Consider the following 11,562-nt stretch of genomic DNA (forward strand, 5'->3'; position numbering starts at 1 on the left):
TGGGAGATATGAGGAAGAAAATGGAAGGTTTGAGGGGGTTTTTTTTTTTTTTTTAAAATAATAATAATAATAAATGTGTATATTTAATTTTGTTCACTGAAGTCTTTCTAGTTTTCAAGCTCCATTTGCTTCTTTTTGTTGTTGGGTTAAAAATTTAGATGTCATGTTTTGTGATGTCAAGAATGTCTTTGTCTTCTTCATATGATCTATCTCTGTCTCTGAGACACACATACCAGTTACAACGAATTCTCAAAGATTGGATCTCTCATCATGACTTTATTCTATTGAAGTTAAAGCTATAAGTTAAAGTAAGAGGAAAAGATAGCTGTTGTTTTTGTTCCCTTTGGACTTAGATAACACTATTATACTTGTGATGATGAAAAAGCAAAGTTTTAGCTTGAAGGAATGCCCTTTAAGTGTAATATAAGTTAATAGTAGTTGAAAATACAATGCTCTTGGGCATGTTCATTCTCGTTTCACAATGAATTACACTACTATGATCGATCTACTAACAAAATCATGAGAGTCTTGTTAAATGACTAGTGCCCCATAGTGCAGGCCTTGCAATAATTGTGATATTTGCTTCGACCTAAAATCTTAGATATGTAAAAAAAAAATTAGTCACATATCAGTTGAGTAGTAATGGCCTAGTAACAAAATTATTAGAATCTTAGTGGCGTCATGTTAGAAAGGACAATGTTTATTAAAAGCGTTTATAATATGTGATCACTTTTTTTTAGTGGTAAATCTTTTGGTGATGTTTATTTGCCTTTAATGATATATAATCATATAAATGTCTCTTTAATCTTTATATTACATAAAAAAGACTTTATCTTTTTTATTATGATATGAGGATCAAATCTCCTTTTTCTTCTAATCTCTCTCTCTCTCACTCAGACTAGAAGTGAGGTGCTTTAGCAGCTGTCTTGACCATTTCTGTCCGAACTTTATGTAATTGAAAATTGAAAGAATCCATGTTTACCTCAGATTTAGAAAACACTATTAATAAGATTACACTATTAATAAAGTGGTAAGTATAACACTACGCTGACATGGGGGTGCTCAGGTGGTGAGCTTATTGGTCAGGGGTGTAACGTAAACCAGAGGTTAGAGCGGAATAGTCTAGCCAAAAGCTTGGTTAAAGTATTGTGCTAGTTGATTAGTGGTCTTAGACCTTGCAATGGGGGGCGAGTTTACTTGCTTAATTATCTAGTAAAGTGCAAGCAAGCATGTGCTAGAAAACGTTTATACTATGTCACCTAAATTTCAAACCCTGCACATGATGATCGAGCCCACTATAGGCTTGATAACCAAATTCAAAGCTTTTGCGCTTTATCTGACTCACACTTTTTGGAGACATGAACAATTAGTCCAGACAACTAGTGCAACCCGGGCACAGCCTAGCCAATTCTTGCAGTTTAGCAGCCAAATGGAAAGCTTTAAGTGTTTATAGCAAGCACAGACCAGAAAAATCTAAGTGCTTTTAGGAAGCAATAGTTTAGATCCAATATTAATTGTGGCTACAAGTCCTACCTAAAGTGGTAGATTATCATAGAATAATAATGACTATCACACACTCGCTATCAAATCGTTTTCAAATGGAATGTATACAAAAGATGCAATAGCAAGTGTGTAACAAGATTTTCCCATCTGAAAAGGGAAAACCACTTTTTCTGGTACATACATTAAAGAAAAAATTAAGTCATATACATATGTTAACTGCAGCCAAAAAAAAAAAAAAAGTTTAACAACTGCATATATTAATGAGAATTATTCTTGACAGTGTAAAACGTTCGAGTCAATAGTTACAACAAATTAAGTAAATTTGAATCATTCTAACTCTTGCAACAACAACCAAAACGATAAAGGTTCTCTCCTTCCATGATTCCATCATGCCTTTTTGTATTACAAAGAAAAGATTTAAAGTTCTAGTCTTCCAGAAATATTGGTCCCCAATTTATTCAACGAATTCCAACTCCTAAGTTCTTCACAGCCCAATTGGTCACTATGAGCTGCAAAAGCAATAGTTGGCAGCATATCTATTGCCCAACAAAACAATGCTTCAATATATTGTTAACCTACTGCACTCATTAATCTCTACTCCTAATGATGATCGGTCTTGGCAGTCCTCAGAAGCCAGAACAAGTTGAAAGATACAGTCACCTACATTATGCACTAAAGTTAATATTCCAAATTCTAGATATATGGGCCATATGGCTAGTAATGGCATATTCGACATGCTCCATATTTAAACATGAAAAACTGAGAATGAATATCTGTGTATGCATGGTATAGAATTGTAGGAAACTCCTTTTGGTGACAGCAAAGTACAACTCACCTTTGATTTAGTTTTCCAGTGATAAGAAATTCTTGAATTGGCCATGTCCCAGAGATGCGTGCATCTGGTTTAATATACTTAAAAAAAATTCACTACTGAACAGTCGGTTGATGAACTGTGTCTGAACACCATGTATTGGTGATGAAGTGCTATGCAAACACAAATTGTTTACGCAGAAAACCATAGTAGCCCTTTTGTAGAATAAATGATTATTATTCATATATTTTTCAGTTGTGAACACAATTATCAGAAGCTAAATAGGAGGCGATCAAACTAAAGGCCATTTTGGTTACATGTCATTGTTTTAGGCAAAACACATGCTCTTTCTTACTATTCCTTTGATTTACATCAACGGGATAGATAAATTAATAAATAGAATAGAAATAAGTTTCATCATCATTGCAGCAGAGCTACACCAGAGAGAGGCCACATATGACAACAACTAAATAAACACTGCAGTCAATGAAGATCGCACGGGTGGCCTGGTACACCACCAGGCCTCTCTCTAAAACCTTCTCTGCTTTTGCCCAGTTATCTCTATCTTTCGGAGGTGCCACTTCTTCTTCCTCTGCCTCTTCAGGGCCTCTTAGCTTCTCGAAGTGCAATAGTACAAGCACAATTGTCACATCAGTTAGCAGAAGTATGTAAAGAGGTCTTGAGGCTACAACACTCTCTGACTTCACTATGTTTCTCCCAAATAATGGATAATCAACATAGGATAAAACTGCTAAGAATGCTATTATGAGAGCACAAATAATGCGTGTACCCTCAGAAGCTATAATGCAGGTACTCATTCGTTTGGAGGTAAAAATTTTAGGCTGATGCCTATGTACTTTTTGGTGCGGTTCTCTATCAATTGAGGTTCTTTGAACCATTGATGTGCCAAGTGATGGTTGCACTTTTATCATATCATCCAAAGTAGTCTTAATTTCTTCTATACTAGTGCCACGTTTCCTCAGTTGAGGTTCTCCGTGGCTTCCAATATCGAAATGATTTCCCCCAGAAACATCATCACTAGTCTCATGTTTCAGCAATGTAGAATCAAAGGCATCATTGTTGCCCTCAGGACCATCTGCAAAATGAGTAAAAAATTAATGAGAAATACTAGTTGAATATATATAAACTTCACACATTGAAGTAATAATGAGAAATACTAATTGGATATGTACAATCTCCACAAGTTGAAGTAACGATGGTATCTTGTCTGGGTGTAGTAACAATGTTTAATATCCACGATATACTGTTTTACAGTGCACAAATTGGATGGCAAGATTTTGTTCAAATTAATGCTGATAATCTCAGCCTTACCTTTGATGCTGTTGAAAGTACATTCTGCGTGACACTGACAATGCAATAATTTAAATTTCATTTTGGTGATACTAGAACATGTACTCTTAATGTACTATGGAGCCTTCTGAGTACCACTTAGACCACTAGAGCTATATTAAGAAGGCACTACTTTATAGAATTACAAGAACTTGTCTCAGTGCTAGTATACCGGGCTGACCTGCAGTTATAATGTTGCAAAATATATGTTCCCATTGCAAAATAGACAAAATTTACAACTTCAGTTTATTATTTTCTTTTATTTTACTATGACTTGCCATAAATCCATACATTGAAACCCTTTTGTTGCAACAATTTGAGAGATATCTAAATCTCAATCATGGTTTTGGATTTGAAAAATATAGGAGGTTGCTATTATGTTTTATGTTGGGTGTATTGGTGCAAGAGTGTTCGTAAATCTACCTGTAACAAGTCACTTTGCTGTTTGTGGCCCATTCCTTTTTATGTATTTGTATTGAGGGTTGTAGTTAGTTTTTAGCTCCTGGTTTTGTTTGTGTAGATGTGGCTTTATTGCTCTGCAGCTAAGCTATTGTCTTTTTTTGTGTTAAATGAAATTTCTCACTTATCGAAAAAGAAAAATATAGGAACTAAGAACTTAAATAATTTAAACCTTGCACAAAAGGTCATGTTTTGTCATTTGATGCATGCATAAATTCCTTTACCTTCTCAAGATACCTTTTGTAACTTGTACATGCAGCATTACTCTCACATGTACAGGGAGTTCATGTGTGTGACATAGATCCATTGTATAACATACTCTTTTACCAAAATGCAGTATATAGTGCATTGACTCAACAGAATTTAGGAATACTGGCAATGGAGTTTCGAAAATCTGAACTTTCCCATATACTTCAAAAGGAGTTTCTTTTTCTTTTCTTTTTTACAAAATCTGAAACATATTAAAAAAGCATTATAATTTACAGAGGATCCTTCACCATGATCTGAAAAGAATATTAGAGAGTTCACAAGCCAATCTTTAATCAAGCAAACCTTTCCTTTTTCTTTTCTATTAGCATAGGAAGTATTGAAGATAAATTCAAGCATGAACAATGAATGTTTTTCCCATTTCTTTCCCCTAAATAGATATACTAATCGTACAAAATTTTGTACTAAATAATGACTTGAAAAATCTAATGTCACACAACTTTATTTAATTTTTTTTTGTATGGAGAAATTAGCTTGTGAACTTTTACATAATCTGAACTTTTTCATCATCAGATTATGTCTTGCTCTCTAAAACCTCACTTTTAATAGATGTTTAGTTTTAAAACCTTACATAGTTTATTTTTAAGCATAATATACCAAAAATTAATCTCATCCAAAATCACTCTAATTCAAAAAAAAAATTGTAGGATGCAAGAATTATAGAATGCAGAAGAGAACCCACTTAAAAAGCATATCAACACAACTGCTCATATAAAAGTGAAATTGTCCAATGGTAAATCTTCATATAACTAATAATTATTGTAAATCACCAAAACCCAACACAAAATGAAACATATATACATCTCAAAAGTCCAAGAACCTTAACACTCTGCAAGTGAAGTTGTTTCACCCAGAATGTCAACTACCAAAACACAATTGTGTGACAAAAACAAATTGTACCCATTAAAAGAGAGTGCAGTAACAAAGTTATGCATAAGAATGATAAATAGAAAGATGAATGAATTATGTGTGTGTATATATATATATATATATAAAAAGAATGAGTGTACCATTGATGTGATGATGAGGGGGAGAGGCAGAGGCATGTGTGTCAGGGACATGAACATAGGGGAAGAATGATTGTGTTTGTGTGGCATGAAAATGTTGACGAGTTGATGGTGATGATGATGAGGATGATGGGGATGGAGGAGGTGGTGGTGGTGGTGGTGGTGCAATGGAAGCGTAGATAATGTCGTCGGTGGGTTTAGACATGTGAAGGGCCGCTGGGTCTATGGTTTTTGTTCTCTCTTGTCTGCTATTGCTATTGTTGCTTGCAATTTTCTCTCTCTCTCTCTCTCTCTCTGGTGGCTTTGAAAAATGCCAGACACTCAGACAGTTATTTCTGTTGAAAAGAATGACATTATTTTGACTGGAGCGTTGTTCGTTGAATGGCTGTTGAAAACAGAAAAGAAAAAATAGGAGAAAAAAGAATGTCAAAAGTGGGATTTGAACACACGCTCTCTATAGACTTAAGTATTTCACATTTCCTTTTTATGCGACAAATTTCAAATTTATTTTATGAGAAATGATATGTCCATAACATTTTTACAATATTTTTACAACAAATCCTAAGTGGCAGGATGTTACTGGTTGTTATTGTTGGGGCAAAAAAGTAATCTTAGTGTTAGGTTCAAATTTGAACCAATAACAACTAACCACCTATGATTTGTTGTAAAAATGTTGTGGACGTAGCACCTCTCTTATTTTATTATTATTTTTTTTATTATAGGAATGTCAAAAACCCTCATTGAAAAGTGAAAACACATAGCTGGAATGAACTTTTCCTATTTTATCAATAGTTTTTAATTTTCAAAAGTTATTAAAAAAAAGTAAAATTTTTTAATTAAAGAGAAGAAAAAGATCCATAAAAAATTGTCACCTTTAAAATAGAGTTTTAGCTGAAAAATGTTGTTTCCCCCAAAACCCCCCCCCCCCCCCCCCCCTCTTTAGCGGTGAAATAATAATAATAATAATGATATAAATAATAATTATTATTACTTGAATGCTTAAATAAAAAAATAATATTACCTATATATATAGTAAGATAGAAACATTTAATAAAATTTATGAAAAAATTATAAATATACATATATAAAAGGTATATTTGTTATAAAATTTTGAATATATTCAACTAATAACTAATTTATTCATCACTTATGTAATAATATTTAACAAGCTAACTAAATAAATCAAACTAGTATGTGATTATAACATATACATTCAAATTGCTTAAATTTGAAAGTGATAACATATTACAAATGATCCAAAAATAATAATTTATTTTCATTGTATTCATCATATTACCTAATCAAACCCATCTAAGTCAATGATTGATATTATGACGTTTATCATTTTACAAACTTATTTCTTTATTAAAATTTTCTTCATTGTCATTAACATTTAATATCTCTTCTTGTTCTTTTTATTTTAATAATTTTTATATAAAAAAAAATTTCTTCTTGACATTCAAGTTTTTTGGACTTATAACAATAATGAAAAAAAAAAAAAATATATATATATATATATATTATCAATTAATATCTTATTCATAGTATAGAAAATAAATTTGCAAATATGAAAGTTAAGCGTAAGCGTGTACTATGTAGTCCAAATTTTGTAGGAGAAAAAGAAGATTTTTTTTTTATTACAAATATATTATTTTATTAGGCAAAATTAAGTAACCAAATAATTTTATGTTAAAAGTAAGATTCAAATAAAAGTACAAATTTTAACAACAAAAACCTCATTTAAAGCATTTGTCTATGTATTATATGATATGCACGATTTTACGATATGATTTGATTTACACGATACACACAGTGTATCGTACAATTCATGAGCACTTACGATATGCTGATACGATATAGAACTTTTTATACATAATACAATACCTATTGCATATCATATGATACTTACAACTATATATATATATAATTATCACTATCAAATCTTCTATGAAAAAGTGTGTAAAAGTGTGGGTCTGTTTGATAATATTGTTTAGTAATGTTATTTATATTTTTTAGAAATACGTGTGGGTAAAAAAGTGTGTGAAAATACGTGTAATGTTGTTTAAACACTCAAAATTGTTGTTTAAACAATGGTTTCAAACGGGCCCAATAAACACTCTCATGAACCACAACACTAAGAATGAAAAATCTATATAAAAGTATTTTGGATAAAAATGAAAAGGGAAAACCACTATTTCTGATACACACATTAATGAAAAAAATTAAGTCATATACATATGTTAACTGCAACCTCATGAAAATAGTTTAACAACCACATATATCAATGAGAATTATTCTTGACAGTATAAAAAGTTTGAGTCAATAGTTACAACAAATTTAAGTAAATGTGAATCATTCTAAATCTTGTATCAACAAGAAAAACAGTAGAAGTTCTATCCTTCCATTATTCCATCATGCCTTTTTGTAATACAAAGAAAAGATTTAAAGTTTCAGTCTTCTAGAAATATTGGTCCCCAATTCATTCAATAAATTCCAACTCCCAAGCACTTTACAGACCAATTGGTCACTATGAGTTGCAAAGCCTATAGTTGGCAGGTTATCTATCGTCCAACTTAACCAAGCTTCGATACATTATCCACCTACTGCGCTTTTGAATCTCTCCTCCTAATGATGGTCGGTCTTGGCAGTCCTCAGAAGTCAAAACAAGTTGAAAGATACTGTCACGAACAATATTATGCACTAAAGTTAATATTCCAAAACTACTAAGAATGCTTTTATGAGAGCACAAATAATGCGTAGTCTCAGAAGCTATAATGCAGATGCTAATTTGTTTGGAGGTAATTTGTGTGGTTCTCTATCAATTGAGATTCCTTGAACCACTGATGAGTCAAGTGATGGTTGTACTTTTATCATATCATCCAAAGGAGTCTGAATATCTTCAATACTAGCGCCACGTTTCCTCAATTGAGGTTCTCCATGGCTTCCAGCATCGAAATTATTTGCCCCGGAAACATCATCACTAGTCTCATGTTTCAGCAATGTAGAATCAAAGGCATCATCCTTACTCTCAGGACCAGCTGCAAAATGAGTAAAAAACTAAGGAGAAATACTAATTGGATATATATCAACTTCACATATTGAAGTAATAATGAGAAATATGAATTGGATATGTACAAACTCCAAAGGTTGCAGTAATGATGGTATCTTGTCTGGGTGAGGTAACACTGTTTAATGTCCACAATTTACTGTTTTTCAGTGCACTAATTGGATGGCAAGGTTTTGTTCAAATTTATGCCGATAATCTCAGCCTTACCTTTGATGCTGTTGAAAGTAAATTCTGCATGACACTAACAATACAATAATTCAAATTTCATTTTACTGATACTAGAAGAACGTGTACTCTTAATGTACTACAGAACCTTCAGAGTACCCCTTAGACCACAAAGAAGACACTACTTTATAGAATTGCAAGAACTTGTCTCAGTGCTAGTATACCAGGCTGACCTGCAGTTATGATGTTGCAAAATGTATGCTCCATTGCAAAATAGACAAAATTTACATTTCAGTTTGATATTTTCTTATATTTTAATATGAGTTTCATAAATTTATATGTTGAAACCCTTTTGTTGAAACAAAACTAGAGAGATATCTCAATCTCAGTCATGGTTCTGGATTTGAAAAATATAGCAGCTTGCTATTATGTTTTATGTTGGGTGTATTGGTGTAAGATTGTTTGTAACTCAACCTGTAACAAGTCACTTTGTTGTTTGTGGCCAATTCCTTTTTATGTATTTGTATTGAGGGTTGTAGTTAGTTTTTAGCTCATGGTTTTGTTTGTATAAATGTGGCTTTATTAGTTTGCAGCTAAGCTACTGTCTTTTGTTTTGTTAAATGAAATTTCTTGCTTATCCGAAAAGAAAAATATAGGAACTAAGAACTTAAATCATTTAAACCTTGCACAAAAGCTCATGTTTTGTCTTTTGATGCATGCATAAATCATTTCATCTCCTCAAGATACCTTTTGTAACTAGCATGGAAAGTTCATGTGTGTGACATAGACGAATTTTATAACATACTCTGTTACCAAAATGTAATATATAGTGTATTCACTCAATAGAACTTGGGAAAGTAGGCAATAGGGTTTTAAAATTCTGAGCTTTTCCTACGTACTTCAAAAGGATTTTCTTTTTTTACTTTTTTTTTTTTTTGCAAAATTTTAAACATATTAAAAAGCATTATAATTTATAGAGGATCGATCCTTTCCTTTTTCTTCCATTTCTTTTCTATTTGCACAGGAAGAATTGAAGATAAATTCAAGCATGAAAAATGAATGTTTTTCCCCTTTATTTCCCCTAAATAGATATACTAATCGTACAAAATTTCATACTAAATAATGACGTGAAAAATCTAATGTCACACATTACGTTGTTTAATTATTTTGTGTGGAAAAATTATATGAATTTCTTTGAATTTTTCATATAGACACAATCTATAAAGATTAAAGAGTATGTTTGTTTTAGCTTGAAGTCATAATCTGATTTTTTTTATTTTTTCATCATCAGATTATGTCTTGCTTTCTCAAACCTCATTTTCAATAGATTTTTATTTTTAAAACCTTGCATAGTTTATTTTATTTTTAAACATAATAAACCAAAAAAATAATCTCATCCAATTTCACTCTAATTCAAAAAATAAGGCCCTGTTTGGTGAGTTAACTTAAACTCACATTTTTACATTTTAAACAATTTCACAAACATTTTCACACACTTTTTCATCCGCACAAATATCAAAAAACTATAAAAATCTTATCTCAAACTAAACTACCAAACACCCCTAAATATCTAGGATGCAAGAATTATAGAATCCAGAGGAGAACCCACCTAAAAAGCATATCAACACAACTGCTCATATAAAATTGAAATTGTCCTACAGTAAATCTTCATATAACTAATAATTATAATAAATCACCAAAACCCAAAACAAAATGGAACATATACACATTTCAAAAGTCCAAGAACCTTAAAACATTCTGCAAGTGAAGTTGTTTCGACTACCAAAACACAATTGTTTGACATAACAAATTGTACCCATTAATTTTTTTTTTTTAAATAACGATTATTGTATTAATAACAATATATGCATAAGAATAATAAACAGAAAGATATATGAATGAATTATATATAAAAAAGAATGAGCGTACCGTTGATGTGATGATGAGGGGGAGAGGCAGAGGCATGTGGGTCATGGTCATTAGCATTGGGTAATAATGATGATGAGGAGGAGGATGGTAGGATTAGAGGTGGTGGTGTTGTAATGGGAGCGTAGATAATGTCGTCGTAGGCTTTAGGCCTGGGATGGGCCGCTGGGTCTATGGTTTTTCCTCTCCCTCGTCTGCATTTGCTATTGTTGCTTGCCATTTCTCTCTCTCTCTCTCTCTCTCTGTGGTGGCTTTGAAAAATGCCAAACACTCAGACTGGTATCTCTGTTGAAAAGAATGACACTATTTTGACTAAACCGCGTTGTTCGTTAATTGGCTATTGAAAATAGAAGAGAAAATTTGGAGAAACAGATTGTCCAAAAGTAGGATTTGAACCCACGCTCTCTCACGAGAACCAGGGCTTGAGTCTAATGCATGGTTTTAAAAACCAGTACGATGAAAGAATCGAAAAAGAAACTGATTATTAGTTTTCTGGTCTGACTGGGGTCCAACCGATGGTCGAATCGGTGACATCATAAATAATTTAATTAATAATTTTTTAAATTATATCAATAAATAGTGATAAATATATTTTATTTTTATAATGTTAATAATTTTTTACAACTTATATAATAAATATCATTTAAATATTAAAGATAACTTACTATATTTGTCACAAATATAGTTAAAACTTTAAAAGAGGCACATACACTACAAGACTTTCTAAGCTCCACCAAAAAGAAAAAGAGATAATGAATAAAAAAATTAAAAAACCCACCTCACTTTGGTTACTTCTCCAAGCCATTGCTAACAATTATAACACTCACCCTTGACTTTTATGACATTGCATTTACTTCTCCCAACTCCCAAGACTCTCAGCCTTTCCACTTTTCTAATAGAAATCCATCAGAATCCAAATTGGCAATTTCCCATAAGGCCAGAACCTCTCATTCGTCTCTCTCTCTCTCTCTCTATTCTATCTCTCCCTCTCACCTTTTCTGCCAAGC

At 32.0% G+C, this 11,562-nt stretch overlaps 2 protein-coding genes across 2 annotated transcripts; both read right to left on the bottom strand.

Annotated features, from left to right (window-relative positions):
- Positions 1-2,587: 2,587 nt before the first annotated feature.
- On the bottom strand, positions 2,588-5,684 carry LOC142637408 (uncharacterized). Its single transcript, XM_075811684.1, has 2 exons — positions 5,401-5,684; positions 2,588-3,410 (listed from the first exon to the last, which is right to left on the bottom strand). Exons 1-2 carry the CDS (start codon positions 5,600-5,602, stop codon positions 2,749-2,751), a joined length of 864 nt encoding a protein of 287 aa, XP_075667799.1. The 5' UTR covers positions 5,603-5,684; the 3' UTR covers positions 2,588-2,748.
- A 2,089-nt stretch (positions 5,685-7,773) lies between these two features.
- On the bottom strand, positions 7,774-10,809 carry LOC142633411 (uncharacterized). The gene is made up of 2 exons (XM_075807647.1): positions 10,559-10,809; positions 7,774-8,435 (listed from the first exon to the last, which is right to left on the bottom strand). The coding sequence occupies exons 1-2, from the start codon at positions 10,773-10,775 to the stop codon at positions 8,167-8,169; spliced, it is 486 nt and encodes a 161-aa protein (XP_075663762.1). The 5' UTR covers positions 10,776-10,809; the 3' UTR covers positions 7,774-8,166.
- Between the last annotated feature and the right edge of the window lie 753 nt (positions 10,810-11,562).

This window comes from Castanea sativa, chromosome 5 (assembly GCF_040712315.1).
Source record: "Castanea sativa cultivar Marrone di Chiusa Pesio chromosome 5, ASM4071231v1".
In the NCBI taxonomy this organism is placed as follows: domain Eukaryota; kingdom Viridiplantae; phylum Streptophyta; class Magnoliopsida; order Fagales; family Fagaceae; genus Castanea; species Castanea sativa.